Below are 19,613 nucleotides of genomic sequence, written 5' to 3'. Positions count from 1 at the left end.
CAGTTGATTCTTCTTCTGGGTTATCCAGTCTCGGAGCAGAGTGTCCCACTTACGTAGAATCGCTACTGTTCCGGGAGAGGAGGGAGCCTGGGGTGGCCCGGTTCCTTCCAAGGCCCAGCTGAGTGACGTCACCGGTTGCTAGGTAAGTTTTTCACACGCCCCTCCCCTTCCTTTCTGGCAGAGCCAATGATTCCCGCCCCCACACCGGCCCCGAGGCCGCCCGCCGTCGGACAGACTTGCTCCGGGGGGACGGGCGGAGTGAGCAGCTAGGGGACGGACCTCTTGTGCACACTTTCTTCCTTGGTCCTGCGTCTCTCGCCGTTGGCGGCTGTGGAGAGCGCGCTCGCCTGCCTGGACGCGGGGAGGCTCATGGAGACGGCCGATGGCAGGGAGGAAACAAAAGGCAGGCTGAAGTCCGAGTAGCTCTCCGTTTGCCGACTCCAGGGCACCTCTTGCTCCCACTCGGGGTCCTCGTTCGGCTCCCTGAACAAGGGCCCGCTGGACCTCATCATCGAGTTCTCGCTCTTTCTCTCCTGGAAGTTGGGCTTTGCCATGTGGTACTTGGGCCAGTCTGAGGGCTTGGTGGGCACCACGGTTGTCTTTTTGGACAGGAACTTTTCAAAGGGATCGCTGACGATGTGGTCCTGGAGGTACCACCAGTGCTGAAGTGGGTAGATTAGGATCGGCAGCAGGACGATGATGCTGAGGAAGGTGATCCAGCCCAGGGTGCTTTGCAGGTAGGGTTGTTCTATTTCCTGACCCTAGAGGCAGAGATGGGGCCGGGGTGGGAGGAAGAGGTAGTGATGGCGTTTTGGTCCATGTGATGTGGAGGACCAGAGTCCCCAGGGGCTGGGACGTTGGTTAGATGGTCCCTGGGGATGGTAAGGGCTCAGATCTGGGGAGGAGATCTGGCAAAGGGTCCCCAGAGTGGGAGCGGGAGGCCAGGGTCGGGGTCTCACTGTGCTGCTGTTCCAGGCGATGTAGTAGGGGGGCACCTTCTTGTAGAGATGTATGAGGCAGATGGTGAGGAGGACCAGCAGCCCGGGCATGGTCACATAGCACCACAGGAAGGGGCAGGAGGACCACAGCAAGCGGCCCAGCTCACTGTACATCTCCTCCCGGAACCTGTGGTGGGGGCGATGGGCACGGACATCTGGGATGGAGCCCTCCTCTGGCCACCGGGGCCCGGAGCCCTTAGCAAGACAGGCCCGCCGGCTCTCTGGTTCTCTCACAAGTTCTCAACTCCTTGGGGATGCTGAGTCCTGCCAGGCCCTTCCCAAGCCTGAACCCTGCATCTCGTCCTCCCAGAGGCATCCCCCAATCCAGGGGGCATGCACCACCCGGCCCTCTGCCTTCAGACAGGCTCATGTGGGCAATGGCAGGGGAACCTGAGCCCCCCTAGGTCCTGACTGCTGGGTCCCTCCGAACCCACCGGCTGTGCCCAGGTCACTGCCTCCTGCAGTCCCCTGCTCTCAGATTGTGCCCCAACTCTGCTCAGAGACCCGGGATGGGGCCCCTGGCTGGGAAGACCCTGGGGTTTGGACATTACCTGTTAGCTCCATAGACCCAGGCCAGGGTCCCGTTCTGGAAGACCACAATGACGAAAAGGGTCAGCGGGACCAGCGTTTCATCAAACAAAGACATTATGTAGCTGCCGGCCCGACTGGTGAAGACGAGGCTGCCCAGAAAACCTCCCAGGCAGACGACCACTAAGGCAGAGGCAGGTTTGGCCACATTGAGGTCAATGGGTAGGGCTGGGTCCGGGGGTCAAAGCGAGCCCTGGAGATCGGGGTGGCTTGGGGAGGGGAAGGCAGCAGGACAGGGTTTTCGCTGGAGGGAGGCTCCACAGTACCTGGGAGCAGCGTGGGTTGCTTCCTGGTGAACGAGATGGCGTTACTGAGGGGAAAGACGATGCTTTCCACGATTTTCACCAAGGTGGTCAGCTGCATCATGAGCAGGGTCAGGAAGAAGACAAAGGCCCAGAATGGGGCACCGGGCAGCAACGAGACGGCTTGGGAGAAGGTGGTGAATGCCAGGCCAGGGCCCTGCATGAACTGTGGGGGAGAAGGGCTCTGAGGCAGTGGCGGGTCTGGAGGCCGGGGAGATGGTGCGGGGGTCGATTAGCAATGTCTGTCCTGGGCAGAGGCGGGAGACACGCAGTGGGGAGTGAATGGCCGAGTGTTTGCCCTCCTTGGTTTCCTAAGTTGTGTGAGTTTCGCCTCTTGGGGCCTCCGTTTCCTCCTCTAACAAAGAGGGGGTGCTAGGATCCGTGTGAGAATTCGAGTAGAGTGACATCCTAGCCCAGGCCCTGGTCCACACAAAATGGTGATGGGAATATGCTTACAACCGTCTCCTGCCTCAGAAGATGTTTGGGTGGCCCCTCAGGCTCCTGAGAAGTACATTTCCCAGTGTCCTCTGGGGCCTTTGGGGTGCACCCTGCCGGCCCGGCAAACACACCTCTTTGCTCAGTGCCTCGATGCTGCAGGATGGGGAGACGTGTATGACCTGGTACTTGAGGTGTTCAGGGAGGCTGTCCATCCACTTTAGGTAGTCCAGCAGGGGCAGGAGCTGGATGCCTGGGGGAGGGCTGACATTCTGAGGCAGCACCCCCTTTTTTATCATATCCATCACCATGAGGACACTCCTGAAAGGGAAGGAGAGGAGAGGAAAGGTGGTGGAGACCAGCTGGCCTCTCTGCTGTTGACAAACCAGGGAAACTGAGGACTGGAAAGGTTGCCCAAGATGAGTGCAGCTAAGTCACCGGGGCAACTGGCTAGGGACCGGACACAAAGCACATAGACTGGGGGTGAGTCACCCTGGGAGGTCCACCGAAGGGGCAGATAATTTGTGCCTCTCAAGAAGTTTGTCTAGCCCTGACCGGTTTGGCTCGGTGGATAGAGCGTCGGCCTGCGGACTGAAGGGTCCCAGGTTCAATTCCGGTCAAGGGCATGTACCTTGGTTGCGGGCACATCCCCAGTGGGGGGTGTGCAGGAGGCAGCTGATCGATGTTTCTCTCTCATCGATGTTTCTAGCTCTCTATCCCTCTCCCTTCCTCTCTGTGAAAAATCAATAAAATATATTTGAAAAACAAACAAACAAACAAACATTTAATCACCTTTATGTCTTTATTTATTTTTTGTTTGTTTGTTTTTGTTAATCCTCACCTGAGGATATTTTTCCATTGATTTTTAGGGAGAGGGGGAGAGACAGGGAGAAACATCGATGTGAGAGTAACACATCAATTGGTTGCCTCCTGCAGCAGCCCTGAGCAGGGCCGCAGGCTGGGGAGGAGCCTGCAACTAAGGTACGTGCCCTTGACCGGAATCGAACCCGGGACCCTTTAGTCCGCAGGTCGATGCTCTATCGACTGAGCCAAACCGGCTAGGAAATTTCCTGATATTTTCAGTCTGCATTTCCTTTCTTTTTTTAAAAAATATATTTTATTGATTTTTTTTACAGAGAGGAAGGGAGAGGGAGAGAGAGTTAGAAACATCGATGAGAGAGAAATATCAATCAGCTGCATCTTGCACACCCCCTACTGGGGATATTCCCGCAACCAAGGTACATGCCCTTGACCAGAATCGAACCTGGGACCCTTGAGTCCACAGGCCGACTCTCTATCCACTGAGCCAAACCAGTCACGGCATGCATTTCCTTTCTTTTCTATCAGCTCCTGAAAGGAAATTGTTGACATTTCCAGCTATGATCATGATTTATCGCTTTCTTGCTTTAGTTTGGAAAATGTTTTATTTTGAATGTCTGTTTTGAGGTATATAAATGTTTATTATTGTTATTACTTTTTGGTATATAAACATTTAGATAATTCAGTCTTCCTGCTGAATGGACCGTTTTATCATCATGACATCCTCTTCTTAATCTCTGGTATTACTTGTTCTGACTTTGATATTAATATCTTTCTTATGATTATTTGTGCTTGGTATATTTTTCCATTCTCTTAACTTTATTTTTTTAACATTTACTTTTCTTTTATAACATCGCTTTTTTTTGTTTTGTTTTTGTTAATCCTCACCCGAGGATATTGTCTCTACTGATTTTTTAGAGAGAGTAAAAGGGAGGGAAAGAAGGAAGGAGAGAGAGAGAAACATTGATGTAAGGGATACACATGGATTGGTTGCCTCCGGCACGCACTTCAACCAGGGCTGGGTGTCGAATCTACAACCCAAGTACGTGCCCTTGACTGGGAATCAAACCCAAGACCCCTAGATGAGTGGGCCAATGCTCTAACCATTGAGCACACCAGCCAGGCCATTCTCTGAACTTGAAACCTCTGTCTTTACACAGAACCTCTCCTGTAAACAGGATATGTTTGTGGCCTTAGCCAGTCTGGTAACCGCTGCCTGTATTTTTATTGATTTCAGAGAGGAAGGAAGAAGGAGAAATAGATAGAAACATCCATGATGAGAGAGAATCATGGATCGGCTGCCTCCTGCAAGTCCCCTACTGGGGATCGAGCCCACAACCCCGGCATGTGCCCTTGACCGGAATTGAACCTGGGACCTTTCAGTTCGCAGGCCGACGCTCTATCCACTGAGCCAAACCGGCTAGGGCCATAAGGTGATTATTTAACGTAATTATTGAGCCGAAACCGGTTTGGCTCAGTGGATAGAGCGTCGGCCTGTGGACTGAAAGGTCCCGGGTTCGATTCCGGTCAAGGGCATGTACCTTGGTTGCGGGCACATCCCCAGTGGGAGGTGTGCAGGAGGCAGCTGATCGATGTTTCTCTCTCATCGATGTTTCTAGCTCTCTATCCCTCTCCCTTCCTCTCTGTGAAATATCAATAAAATATATTTAAAAAAAAAAAAACAAAAAAAAAACGTAATTATTGATATGATTTGGTTTATGCCTACCTTCTCACTATTTTTTTTTTTTTGGTCTCTTCTCTTTTTTTCCTTCTTTTCAGCCTATTTTGTGTTTTTTTTTTTTTTGGGTGGGGGGAGTATTTACCAAATATTTTTTTTAAATATATTTTATTGATTTTTTACAGAGAGGAAGGGAGAGGGATAGAGAGTTAGAAACATCGATCAGCTGCCTCCTGCACACCCCCCACTGGGGATGTGCCCGCAACCAAGGTACATGCCCTTGACCGGAATCGAACCTGGGACCCTTGAGTCCACAGGCCAATGCTCTATCCACTGAGCCAAACCAGTTAGGGCCAAATAATTTTGTTTTTATTTTATCTTTTCTATTGCCTTTTTAGATGTATCTTTTATTATTTTGTGGCTTTTTTTTTTTTTTTTTTTGCGATTACTCTAGAGCTGTGCTAAAACAGTGGCCACTAACAAAATGTGGCTGGGGAAAAAAGGTGTGGCTATGAGCACTTGAAATATGGCTAATATGACGAAGGAAATACATTTTAAATTAAATTTTAATTTAAAATTTACAAGATAGGTTATTCGTTATTGAGAAGCTTTAAGTATATTCAGAACAACTTGGGTATGTGAAACTGCTTTTTCAACTGTATTCTTTTACAAAATCTAATAGAAACCTAAATTGAATCATTCCTATTCAGCCTCAAGAATTTCATTTAGCCCTGGCCGGTTGGTTTGGCTCAGTGGATAGAGTGTCGGCCTGAGGACTGAAGGGTCCCAAGTTCGATTCCGGTCAAGGGCATGTACCTTGGTTGCGGGCACATCCCCAGTAGGGGGTGTGCAGGAGGCAGCTGATCGATGTCTCTCTCTCATCGATGTTTCTAGCTCTCTATCCCTCTCCCTTCCTCTCTGTAAAAAATCAATAAAATATATTTTTTAAAAAAAGAAAAAGAATTTCATTTAGGCCCTAGCCAGTTTGGCTTGGTGGATAGTGTTGGTCTGTGGGCTGAAGGGTCCTGGGTTCGATTCCAGTCAAGGGCACGTACCTCCCTGGTCAAGGTCCTGGTCGGGGCTCATGCGGGAGGCAACCAATCAATGTGTTTCTCTCACATCGATGTTTCTCTCTGTCTTTCCCTCTCTCTTCTACTCTCCCTAAAAGTCAATGGGAAAATATCCTTGGCAGAGGATTAACAAAAAAAAGAAAAACAGATTTCATTTAGTATTATCTTGGTAGAGATTTGTTGGTGATGAGTTTTCTCATCTAAATCTGAAACTGTCTTCATTTCACATTCGTTGTTTAAGGATCTGCTTGCCGACTATAGAACTTGGTTGACAGATCCTTCTTCTAGGATTCTAAAATATTTCATTTCATTGTCTTCTGACTTCCATTGCTTCTGATGAGAAGTGAGCCATAATTGTTATCATTGTTCCACTATATGCAACGTACTTAAAAAAAATTTTTTTTTCCATTGATTTCAGAGAGAGGAAGGGAGAGAGAGAGGGAGGGGGAGAGAGAGAAACATCGATCGTATGCGCCCTGACCGGGAATGGAACCCACCACCTTCGGTGTATGGGATGATGGGCATTTTAAAATTTATTTTTTTAACTATTTTTCTATTTATATTTGGTTTCTGGAAATTTGAACACAATGTGCCCAGGTGTGGTTTTTTTGTTTGTTTTTTTTTGTATTTATCCTTTGTATTTGATTTTCTGAGCTTCTGGGATCTGTAGGATGATGCTTTTAATAAAATCTGGAAGAAATTTGCCTGTATTAAAAAAAAAAATTCTGCCCCAATTCTCTCTCCTTTCCTCTGCAACTGCAATTATACATATACTAGTCTTAGGGTCACTGATGCTCTGGTTAAGATTTTCTCGTTCTTTTTTTCTCTCTCTGTGCTTCACTTTAGCTTCTATTTAGCTGTCTTTCAGTTAACTGATCCTTCATTTTGTTGGTTCCGACCCATATTAAACACACCCAGCCATGGCCGATGTGCCTCAGTTGGTTGAGCGTTTGTCCTTGCACCAGAGGGTCGCTGGTTTGATTCCTGTCGAGGCATGTGCCAGGCTCCATCCTGGTTGGGGTGTGTGTGGGAGGCAACCGATAGATGTTTCTCTCTCACATCAGTGTTTCTCTGCTCTCTCCCTCCCTCTACATTCCTCTCTCTGTAAAAATCGATAAAAACATTTAAAGAACAACAACAACAACAAACAAAAAAAAACCCATCCAGCAAAACTTGATTTTCATACACATTTTAAGTTCTAGAATTTTCATATCTTTTCTAAAATATCCTCATTGTCTTCACACATTGGTTTCATCTTTTCTATTTCATTTCTTAACATATTTAGAAAGTTGTTTTAAAGTTCTCATCTGCTAATTCCAATCTTTGGATCATTTTCCTCTTGGCTGGGGAATACGTTTTTGTGGGTTTTAGAGAGTCTTGAGACTTTAGATTTTATGCTGGACATTTATATAGAAGAACATGCCTCAGAAAAGCATGTTAATTGTTTTATTTTGTTTAGTCTCCATAAGTTTAAGCCTTTTATTTCTCCAGGCAGCTTGGATGAGTGCTAACTACTTATATTTCTCTAAGAGCTGGGGCTGGCTGAGTTTTAATTCATTGGGTTTTTTTCTGTCCCTTCAAACGGAACTGAGGAGAGCCATGCCCCCAACTTTCTGCAGTCCCAGCAGGGACTAATTCTTTTGTGTGTTGTCATTATTTGAGTTAAGAGTGGGTTGTTTAGCCGTTTTGGGTTTATCTTCGTATTCATCTCCCGTGGGGCCATACATCTGAGCACCATAAGACTATGCACACTTCTTCTGCTTGCTATCCTTGTCTCCGTCTGCTTCTTCCTTAACAAAATTCCCGGGACTAGAGCAGTGGTTCTCAACCTTCCTAATGCCGTGACCCTTTAATACGGTTCCTCATGTTGGGGTGACCCCCAACCAAAAAATTATTTTCGTTGCTACTTCATAACTGTCATTTTGCTACTGTTAATGAATCGTCATGTAAATATCTGTGTTTTCCGATGGTCTTAGGCTCTACAGCAGCGGTTCTCAACCTGTGGGTCGTGACTAGAGTAAGGGAAATTGTTGGGTCAGGCAATTTATCTCTGTGTGGGGGCTCTCTGAATGTCTAAGACCTATTGGTAGCCTATACTGACGTTAAATGTGTGGATGGTTTCTTCCTAGCTGTGCAAAGTCACTCCGTCTATGACACTCACATGGCCCCAGAATAGGCTCCTCCCAGATAGAAAGACACTCATGGCTCTTTGCTCACCAATGAGCAAATTAAAATAAATAAATAAATAAATAAAAAATCTCTCTCTATAAAAGCCCAGCGACCAGAACATTATTTTTAAAATAATGAGCAAATGGGCTCATTACTCTCTAGGATTTATTTCACGAAGGCTTCTTTGTGCCCTTGCTCTTCAATAGCTTATAGGAAAATATGATTTTAATCCATCTTTAAAATTGCTGCTACCGCCCTAGCTGGTTTGGCTCAGTGGATAGAGCATCGGCCTGCGAACTGAAGAGTCACGGGTTCAGTTCTGGTCCAGGGCACATGCCTGGGTTGTGGGCTCACTCCCCAGTGCAGAGTGTGCAAGAGGCAGCCGATCAATAATTCTCTCTCATCATTGATGTTTCTCTCTCTCTCTCTCTCTCTCTCGCTCTCTCTCTCTCTCCCTCTCTCTTCCTCTCTGAAATCAATAAAGAAAATTTTTTTAAAATTGCTGCTGCCATGGAAGCATGCACTTTTGCATCCTTCAACATCCGAACTGGCAGGAAAATCCCACCGTGGAGCTTTAAAAATCCCAGTGCCTGAGTGCACCCCAGGCCCAGCAAATCCAATCTCTTGGGCTGACTCAGACAGAAGTGTTTTCTCAGGCATAATGATTTCAATATGCAGCCTACGCCAATAATCACGGATTGGGGCTCAGAATGCTGTAACTGCCTCCTGTGTGAGTTAAAAAATTGATTTTGAAATCTTTACACCATTTGTAACTTATGGAAACCTTTAGAAGTCATGTCTTTGAGACCATTTTCTTATCTATAAAGTGGTGGCTATTAAAATATTGCCTTTTTGGCTGTTTTCTCTGACTTATTAGTATACATTTATTATTATTACTAGAGGCCCGGTGCACCAATTTGTACATGGGTGGGGTCCAGCCGGCCCACCCCAATGGGGGCCCATCAGGCCAGGCCAGTGGGGGGGGGGGGTGTGTGGTTGAGAGGGAGGGGCCATGGGTGGTTGGCCGGTTGGCCCCACTCCCAATCAGGGTGTTGGGGGCCAATCAGGGCCAAGCCGGTGGGGGGGGGGGCGGGGAGGGCGATCAGGGGCCCGGATCAGGCTGGTTGGCTGCCACAGTGTGTGTCATAGCCACCGGTCGTTCTGGTCATTCTGGTAGTTCTGGTCATGCCACCATTCTGGTCGCTGGGCTTTTATATAGAGAGATTATTTTTTTAAAATATATTTTATTGATTTTTTTTTTTTTACAGAGAGGAAGGGAGAGGGAAAAAGAGTTAGAAACATCGATGAGAGAGAAACATCGATCAGCTGCCTCATGCACACCCTCCACTGGAGATGTGCCTGCAACCAAAGTACGTGCCCTTGACCGGAATCGAACCTGGGACCCTTCAGTCCACAGGCCGAAGCGCTATCCACTGAGCAAAACCAGTTAGGGCTAGAGATGATGATGATGATTATTATTAACTATTGGTGAGGTTTGAGCTGGACAGCCTGTAAGCCTGGGGAATTGCTAAGGTAGAGAGAGGGAGGGGGACCTCTTCTTGGACCTCCAAGGCTGTGATTACTCACTTCTCAACACAGCCATGGCCACTGGTGCTGATCCAGAACCCCAGCACCGTAAAGATGATAGACGTGGCCACCAGTGAGGTCACCAGGTTGACCATAGCCACGAACAAGACCGCCAGGACATAGTGGTTGCTTCCAGCCTTATAGGAGGAGATGTTGATGGTGGTGCCCATGCCCAGGCCCAATGAATAGAGCACATGGCTCCCCGCCTGATGCCACAGTTCCAGCGAGGCCCAGGAAGAGTGCTGTGGATGGAGGTGGGTTCCAGCAGTTTGGGTGTGGGCCCAGAGGGTGGGACCCCCAGTGAGCGGGAAGAGGGGCAGGCTGGGGCAGAAGGAAAGAAGATGGAGGGGGAGGAGATTCAGAGAAGTCCTGAGGGAGGGAGAAGGTGTGGAGTCCCCGGCCTCACCTCTGACGTCACCATACGTTTGAGGCTGGAGGCCGCGCCTTCCAGGAAGAGACATCGGATCAGGAGGACGAGGAAGAAGATGTAGGGGAGGAATATCGTGATAATCAGGAGCTGTCCAGGTGGGTCAGGACAGAAGCCAGACGTCAGGAGCAGTGGGGAGGAGGGGAAGACAGAGGCAAGCATCAGCAGGGGACCACAAGTCGGCAGGAGTAGAGAAGTGGAGGTGAGCAGTGTTAAGGTGGCCCAGATAAGACACGAGGGACCTCTGGGAGGATTCTTCTATGGAGACAACAATGTCGTTTAGGGGGGAAATCCGCTAACAAGGGGTGCGAGAGATCATAAACATAGATGGCTTTTAAATGGGGGGGCAGTTGGACGTCATTCATCATGGACCTTGGTTTTATGGCCTATGAACAGTAAGGCGGGGAGGAGCCGGTGGGGCCGAAGGCTGAGGGAAACCACTTCATAGGTGAAAGGGGAGGAGAAGAAACTGGGAAGAGAGTTTTGTGTTCGTTTGTGTTTTGTTTTTGTTTTTTGTTTTTTGCTTTGGGACAGGTGAGGAAGGCTCCACCCCCACCCCCATGTGCCCCTACTAAGCCTTTAGGAAAATCTGCTTTGGTGTGAGTGGTTTATGTCGGAGGCTGTGAGAGACGGTGAGTTGAACGCGGATTGCCTGCGTAAATGCCGGGGCCGGAAGATGCTGGTGAAGTTAACCGAAGTGATCTAATGATCACACTGAAATAAATTCTCCAGGTGCCACAGGGATGGGCTGGAAGTGTGGACTGGAATAAAATACTGTAAATGGGAAATTCAGAAAGGAATCAGTGCCAGTGGGCGGGCTCCTGTGGGGGTGAACAGGCCCCGTCAAAATGCAGGAAGGTGGAAGCTGCGAGGCTGGAGGCTCGAGGCTCAGGGGTAAGCTGTCTTCCCACCTGTCTCCACTGCAGTGATACGGGGATGGGGGATGGTGCGGTGGAGAGGGAGCTGGGTCAACAGGAGGCACTCCTTCCTGCCGTGGGTGGGAGAAGGGCGGCTCTTGGGAGAGGAGTGGTTGACACAGCTGCCTGGGGGGAATCCACCCTCTTTCCCAGGGCCCCCGCGGGAGAGGCTGGGTGGCCACATCTGAGGTTGTTGTCTGGGTGAGTAAAAGGGCCATGGAGGTTGGAGAAGAGAGGTCATCAGGAAGGAGCTGGGTAGTGTCTAGACTGGGATCCGGAGGCTCTCAAGATCGGTAAAGGTGAAGGGGTCGGGGGACCGCTTACCGGCATGGAGAGCTTTAGCCCTGTGATGATGATAATGAAGAGGAGGCACCACGTTGCTAAGGTCCCCAAGGTGAGATTCAGGACGAGGTGCTGGCCCCCTTGCTCAATGTTGACGGTGGCATTGAGGGTGGCTTCGTACCAGAAGTACTGGTGGGACACAGTCCGAAGGCAGGAGAGGCCTGTGGAAGCCAGGAGCTTAGGCGTCGCCTCAGCTGGAGCTGCCCTGCGCCTCCCTTACTCCTCTGGCTCTCCCTCCCTATCTCTTGCTTCTTGGTACCCTTGCCGCCCTTGGCCCTGCCGGCCCTCCCTCTCCCGCTCCTCACCGGTGGCGTTGTTACGGAACAATGGGCAATGGGTCCAGGGCAAAGGGTGGTAAAAGGAGTTGCTCAGGTAGTAGAAGCTCCAGCTGATGATGATGCTATTATACACGCTTACCATGACGCACACCTGCGGGTGGACACAGTGGGCCTGAGGGGTGAACAGGGTGGAGACCGGGGACTTGGAGACCACAGGGGGGAGCTAGGATGCCTCCTGGCCAAGCCCCTCATTCACCAGCATGCTAGCGTAGCCTATGCCTCCCAGCAAAGGGACGAGATGTTTCCAGATCCGGATGCTGTCTATGCGCAGCCATTGTCCCATGACCATCTCCATGTACAAGAGGGGAATCCCGAGCAAGAAGAGCAGGAAGAAGTATATCAGGATAAAGTCACCTGAAGAAGGGAGCCAGGAGCTGTGCTATAGGCAGCCAGGCGCCCTGGCCCCCATCCCCTTTAGGATATAGCTTTTGTCCTGTATCCTGTTCATATGATGTATAACATTCATTGATTTACTATACGGGGGTGGGGGATGGTGTGCCCTCCCTCAGTTCTGGGTGCCCTCCCTTGGTTCCTTCCTCCCCCGGAACCCAGGAGTCTAGACTTCTATCCTTGAAATTTCTCCCTTAAACTCAGGATCCAGGTCCCTGGCCTTACCTCCTCCATTCCGATGACAGAGGTACGGGAAACGCCACATGCTGCCAAGCCCAATGGAGAAGGCGATCTGGAGTAGGATATTCTCAGTTCTTTTAGTCTGAACAATGAAGTTCTGGGTCTTGGCAGCCAGAATCTTGCCTGAGAGTCTCAAGGGTGGGTTTGATAGAGTTCGGGATTGTTTGTGGGCCTCTGGCTCTTTGTCTTCAAAGGACTCCATGGCTTTCTTCGGACAGTTCCACTAACGCCTGAGGGAATCTTGGGGTCACCAAAAATAGAAGACTTTGAGGGTCATGTCTCAGATACCAAACTGGAAAACTCCACAAGAAAGACTAATGTAGAACAATGAGGGCTAGAGTTTAAATCTTGGCCCTTTCCAGGAGTCATTGACTTAAGGCAAATATTTTCATCTCTTTGAGACTCAATTTTCTCATCTTACAAGCATAAAAGAATTTAAAAATATTTAATGACCATTATAGCATGAGCCCTGACCAATCAGATTGTGGAACAAGTTATTCTTTAGAGCTTTGGGGGCAGGGGGAAGAGAAGAAAAAAGAAAGAAGGAGAAATCATCTGGAATTTAGTGGATCCTAAAATCTGGGTGTGATGAGGGGAAGAGAAAAAGAGAGGCTTCCTAAAACCACTGTCATCCCAAAGGTATGGTGTATGCCTGAGGCTGTGTCCTTTGAGGATTATACTAGATTATACTAGAGGCCTGGTGCATGAAATTCATGCACTGGGGTGGGAGTCCCTCAGCCCAGATTGTGAGAGGGTGCAGGCCAGGCCGAGGGACACACTGGTGCATGATTGGGGCAGGGAGGGATGCAAGAGGTTGGCCAGCTGGGGATCAGTCGGACCCCAACAGCAAGCTAACCTATCTGTTGGAGTGTCTGCCCCCTGGTGGTCAGTGCACATCATAGCGAGCAGTTGAGTGGCCTTAGCATACCATTAGCATATTATGCCTTGATTGATTGAATGACCAACCAGACGACCAGACACTTAGCATATTAGAGGATGATTTATCCCAGGAATGCAAGGTTGGTTAGGTTGGTTCAACATCTGAAAATCAGTTAATGTTATACATCATATAAATGGAATACGGGACAAAAGCTATCATCATATTTTTGGAAGAAAATGATAGGCTGGCCCTAGCCAGTTTGACTTAGTGGATAGCACATCCACCCGTGGACTGGGTTCAAGTCAAGTCAAGGGCATGTACCTCAGTTGCAGGCTTGATCCCCGGCCCTGGTTGGGGTGCATGCAGGAAGCAACCAATCAATGTGTCTCTCTCACATTGATGTTTCTTTTTTAAAAAAATATATTTTTATTGATTTCAGAGAGGAAGGGAGAGGGGAGAAAGAGAGAGAAACATCCATGATGAGAGAGAATCATTGATCAACTGCCTCCTGCATGCCCCCTACTGGGGATTGAGCCCACAACTCCGGCATGTGCCCTTGACCGGAATCAAACCTGGGACCCTTAGGTCCACAGGCGGACGCTCTATCCACTGAGTCAAACCAGCTAGGGCTCACATTGATGTTTCTGTCTCTCCCTCTCCCTTCCACTCTCTCTAAAAATCAATGTGGAAAAAAATCAATGTAAAAAGATACTCAGGTGCCCTGACCGGTTTGGCTCAGTGGATAGAGCATCGGCCTGCGGAATGAAAGGTCCCAGGTTCGATTCCGATCAAGGGCATGTACCTTGGTTGCGGTCACATCCCCAGTAGGAGGTGTGCAGGAGGCAGCTGATCAGTGTTTCCCTCTCATCGATGTTTCTAACTCTCTATTCCTCTCTGTAAAAAAATCAATAAAATATATTTTTAAAAAAAGATACTCAGGTGAATATTAACAACCACAACAAAAATGACAAGCTGGTGATAAAATTCATATGAAAATTTGAGGGGCTTAGTACAGTTAAAATAATCATGAAAAATAATGTTGAACACTCATACGTACCAATTTGAAAACTTACTACAATGCTATAGTAATCAAAGCAGTGTAATACTGGAATAAAGAAATATGTATAGCTCTGGCTGGTTTGGCTCAGTGGATAGAGCGTTGGCCTGCGGACTGAAGGGTCCCGGGTTCGATTCCGGTCAAGGGCATGTACCTTGGTTGCGGGCACATCCCCAGTGGGAGGTGTGCAGGAGGCAGCTGATCGATGTTTCTCTCTCATCGATGTTTCTGACTATCTATCCCTCTTCCTTCCTCTCTGTAAAAAATCAATAAAATATATTTAAAAAAAAAAAAAAAGTGTGAGGACCCCTGATTTATAAAAAAAGCCTTACAACTGAACAACTGAAAAACCAAGCAATACAATTAAAAATGGACAAAGGATGCCAAAACTGGTTTGGCTCAGTGGATAGAGCGTTGGCCTGCGGACTGAAGGGTCCCGGGTTCGATTCCGGTCAAGGGCATGTACCTTGGTTGCGAGCACATCCCCAGTGGGAGGTGTGCAGGAGGCAGCTGATCGATGTTTCTCTCTCATCGATGTTTCTAGCTCTCTATCCCTCTCCCTTCCTCTCTGTGAAATATCAATAAAATATATTTTTTAAAAAAAATGGGCAAAGGACTTGAGGAGACATTTCTTCCAAAAAGATATACAAATGGCCGACACACACATGAGAAGAGGCTCAGCATGTCTAATCATTGAGGAAATGAGATGCCATTTCACACCCACTAGGATGGCAATAATAATAATAATAATAATAATAATAATAATGATAGGAAATGATGCCTGGCTGGTGTGGCTCAGTGGTTGAGTACCAACCTATGAACCAAGGAGGTCTCAGTTCAATTCCCAGTCAGGACATATGTCAGGGTTGCGGGCTCAGTCCCCAATAGCGGGTGTGCAGGAGGCAACTGGTAGATGATTTTCATCATTGACGTTTCTCTCTCCCTTTCCCTTCCTCTCTGAAATCAATGAAAACATATTTTTTAAGAAACAAAACTGAGGATGTGCTGATGGGGATGTAAAATGGTGCAGCCACTGTGGAAAAATGGCAGTTCCTCCGAAAGTTAAACATAGAAGTACCATATGATTGAGCAATTCCACTTTGGGGTTTATACAGAAAATAATTGAGAGCAGGGACTCAGACTGATACTTGCACACCAATGTTCATAGCAGCTCTATTCACAATAGCCAAAAGGTTGAAATAACCCAAGTGTCCATCAACAGATGAAAGAATAAACAAACTGGTATATCCACATAATGGGTTATTATTCACCCATAAAAGGAATTAAATTCTGATACTTTCTATAACATGAGTGAATTTTGAAAACATTGTAGTAAATGAAATAAGCCAGAGACAAAAGCGCAAATATTGTACGATTTCACTTACATGAAATATCTATAACAGGTAAATTCACGGAGACAAAAAAGTAGATTTGAGCCAAAACCGGTTTGGCTCAGTGGATAGAGCGTCGGCCTGCGGACTGAAGGGTCCCGGGTTCGATTCCGGTCAAGGGCATGTACCTTGGTTGCGGGCACATCCCCAGTAGGAGGTGTGCAAGAGGCAGCTGATCGATGTTTCTCTCTCATCGATGTTTCTAACTCTCTATCCCTCTCCCTTCCTCTCTGCAGAAAATCAATAAAATATATATTTTTTAAAAAAAAGTAGATTTGAGGTTGTAATTATTGCTTACAGAGTTTCTGTTTGGGGTGATAAAAGTGTTTTGAAACTACATAGAGGTGGTGGTGGCAGAACATTACGAATGTACTAAATATCACCAAAATTTTCACTTTAAAATGGCTAATTTAATGTTATGTGAATTTCACCTTAATACAATTATAAAAAGCAAAGGTGAAATAACAAGGCTATCTCTTCAACAGAATATAATAAGGGAAGTCTTTTGGCTGAAAGAAACTTATTTCAGATGGAAGTGGAGATATACAAGAAGGAATAAAGAACATCTAAAAGGGTGAATATGCAGACAAATATAAGCGACTAATGACTGCTTAAAGCAACACAAAGAGCAATATTGCTTGGGGTTTACAATGTGTAGAAGGAAAATATTTTAATTTACAAAAGGCCAAAAATGCTGGGGAAACTAGGAATAGGAGCTACTTCCTTAATCCACAGCTCCCTTAACCCTATAGCTAACATGACCCTCAGTGGTGAACTGGGAATGCTTTTCTCCTGCAGTGGGGAACAAGACAAGAATGTTGAATGAATCTTCTATTCAGCATCGTACTGGAGATCCTGTCCATTGCAATAAAGCAAGAAAAGAAAAAAAAACCAACCTCTAAAGACCATAAATAAATAAGTCTTTCCTTATTTGAAAGCGATATGAGTAGATGTGTGGAGATTATATATGTAAAAAGAACCTACAAACTACAAAATCTTAAAAGAGACTATGATTTTAAATGTTTGTTTCCTTTTGGTTTTGAAAGGAGGCACAACCAATTTTATAAATTGGATATTGTCATTTTATGTGTATATATAGTATTTCATATATTTGTATTTCTTTCAAATTGGATATAATTATTTATAGATTATGCATTGGATATTGTTATTTATTATATATAGGATATAATATATGTATATTTCTTACACATTGAATATTATTACTGAATATATTATATATGGACAATATTGTTAAATATAACATATAGTATATAAATACATACTTATGAACATGTGTGTATTTCTTACAAATTGGAGATTTATATATACACTGAGTGGCCAGATTATTATGATCTCTGAATGCATAATAATCTGGCCACTCAGTGTATTTGTATCTCAAATGGGTACCAAAAGTATTCTAGACTTTTGCTGGAGATCAACCATCTATTTGCCCTGAGCTTTCTATCAGCCAATGCAAAGGGGAAAACTGATCAAGTGCATGATTTATAGTATCTTTGATATCAAATAAATGAGGTACTCAAGAGAAGTACACTGAGTGGCCAGATATACTAGAGGCCTGATGCACGAAAATTTGTGCAAGAGTAGGCCTTCCTTCCCCGGCTGCTGGCACCGGCTTCCCTCCTCCTGACGCCTGCAGGCACCTGGGACCCAGGCTGGCTTCCCTCCGCCCCAGCTTCATCAGGAAGGACTTCCGGAATGATTCCGGAAGACGTCCAGTCTAATTAGCATATTATCCTTTTATTATTATAGATACACTTCTGCTATATCATGAGTATTTTCCTATGTGAAAAGTATTGTTTAAAAATATATTTATTGTTATTATTTTTTAATCCTCATCCAAGGATATTTTTCCATTGATTTTTAGGGAGAGTGGAAGACAAAGGGAAAGACAGAAATACCGATGTGAGAGAAACATATCGATTGATTGCCTCCTGCACGAGGCCCGGCCAGGGCCTGGGCTGGGAAGGAGCCTGCAACCGAGGTACCTGCCCTTGACCAGAATGGACCCCGGGACCCTTCGGTCCGCAGGCCGACGCTCTATCCACTGAGCCAAACCGGCTAGGGTTAAAAATACTTTTAAATTTAAAAATATATATATTTTATTGATTTTTTTACAGAGGGGAAGGGAGAGGGATAGAGAGTTAGAAACATCGATGAGAGAGAAACATCGATCAGCTGCATCCTGCACCCTCCCCACTGGGGATGTGCCCGCAACCAAGGTACATGCCCTTGACCGGAATGGACCCCGGGACCCTTCAGTCCGCAGGCCGACGCTCTATCCACTGAGCCAAACCGGCTAGGGTTAAAAATATTTTTAATGGCTACTGACTGTTCCAGAGTCATTCTATAAACCTGACCACCCCCTTGTCACCCTTTCAAGACCTCGTACCTGCAATTCACTCCGCTGCCCCCGGGGGGCGGCAGCCCCTGGCACTCGCCTGGGATAAAGCCTCTGTCCCGTCGGGCCGACCGCTTGCTGGGCGCACTCGGGCTCCTCGTCGCCTGCTCGGCTGCCTCTCCGCCAGGCTCTCCGAGAATCAAACAAGCGACAACCTGTTGGGGGCGAACTAAGACACTGATTCCGACGGGGCGTCTGGGGATCCACCTCGGAGCCGGTGAGTGAGGGACACCCCCACCGGCCTCGGCCCGCTCACCTGCTGGGAAGGCGAGGGCTCCAGGGCCGCTCCATCCGCGACTTGCGAGAGGAGGGAGAGAGAGGAGGGAGAGAGAGGAGGGAGAGAGAGAGAGGAGGGAGAGAGAGAGAGGAGGGAGAGAGAGGAGGGAGAGAGAGGAGGGAGAGAGAGGAGGGAGAGAGAGGAGGGAGAGAGAGGAGGGAGGACAGAGGACGAGAGGTCGGGACGCGCCACCAGACTTCTGCTCCCCCGCTGGCGTTCACCACCCGCCCCGCCCCGCCCCGACTCAGGCGTCTGGGTCCCTAAATTCGTGGAAACGGAGATGGGCGGGGGGGGCTCAGAAATCTAGGTCCAGGGGTGAAGGTTGCTGACGGCGGGGAACAGCCGCCTGGGTCGCTGAGAGGTCAGGAGTTGGGGGCCAAGACGACTGCACCCCCCTTTACCTGCCGCCGACGCGCGAGTCTAGAGAAGACCGGTTGCTCCTGCGGGCACTCGCGGCGCGGGGGGCGGGAGGGTGCGTGCGCGAGACCAGGCTCCACGGAAGCCAGGGCTTTGGGGCCAGACGCAGTTTGGATCTCTCGCTGCAGCAGGAAGGCGGTCTATGCAATTCACCTGAGGATGCTGGACTCTGAGGTGCCCCCTCCAGACCCTGCCCAGACCCCGCCCCTGCCCCCCACCCCACCCCCACCCCCGCTCATTCACTCGCCTGGGCTCTTGGCCCGTCTCTCTGAAGGGTCCCGCCTCCCCCACGGTTTCCGGAATCTGAAGCCGGTTGAGCTGTGTGCTTAGGGGAGAAGCACGGGTCACCTCTTCCCAACCCTTCCCACCCCGTCATCCCTGACTCCTCCGAGCATCTTGTCTCCAAGCTTACGCTTTGGGGAGGATCCCTGGGGTCGCGTGTTACTGGGCAGGTTCGGCCCTGGGGAGGGGAGAGAGGAGCCAGCTGCAGGCTTAGTGGCTGTGGACTGAGCTGAGGGGAGGCCCACGATGGGAACCAGGTGGCCTTTTTCAGAGCTGAGGCGCTAACCACTGTGCTGAAGGTTCAACATGGCGTAAACCATCCCAAGCCCGGTGGTTCTGGAGCAGATTCACATAAGGCGCTTGATGGCACAGGATACAGACACTAGGAAATGAGGGGGGCGGGGGGGGGGGGTACCGTGGAAATCAGCATGTGACCAAGTGCGTTTCAAACCGGTGGACAAACATGAATTATTTCAGTGAATGGGGTGGAACAACTGGCAAGACAGCTGAGGGGGAAATCATGCTCCTTGTATCAAAATACATTTCAGATGGGTCAAGGGTCACAATGTAAAAACTGAAAACATAACTCA

The 19,613-nt window shown here is 48.2% G+C and overlaps 1 protein-coding gene across 1 annotated transcript; it reads right to left on the bottom strand.

Moving 5' to 3' along the window:
- Nucleotides 1-259: 259 nt before the first annotated feature.
- On the bottom strand, nt 260-18,340 carry LOC308235363 (orphan sodium- and chloride-dependent neurotransmitter transporter NTT5-like). The gene is made up of 13 exons (XM_080644110.1): nt 18,304-18,340; nt 18,039-18,202; nt 12,286-12,540; nt 11,867-12,024; nt 11,638-11,761; nt 11,315-11,493; nt 10,053-10,163; nt 9,647-9,888; nt 2,458-2,644; nt 1,853-2,054; nt 1,550-1,709; nt 960-1,125; nt 260-761 (listed from the first exon to the last, which is right to left on the bottom strand). The coding sequence occupies exons 3-13, from the start codon at nt 12,500-12,502 to the stop codon at nt 267-269; spliced, it is 2,241 nt and encodes a 746-aa protein (XP_080500236.1). The 5' UTR covers nt 12,503-12,540; nt 18,039-18,202; nt 18,304-18,340; the 3' UTR covers nt 260-266.
- Nucleotides 18,341-19,613: the final 1,273 nt, after the last annotated feature.

The sequence above is a fragment of the Plecotus auritus genome (assembly GCF_963455305.1).
Source record: "Plecotus auritus genome assembly, chromosome: 10".
NCBI classification, from domain to species: Eukaryota; Metazoa; Chordata; class Mammalia; order Chiroptera; family Vespertilionidae; genus Plecotus; species Plecotus auritus.
Note: the sequence above shows the minus strand (reverse complement) of the source record. Positions and strands in the feature narration are given on the sequence as shown.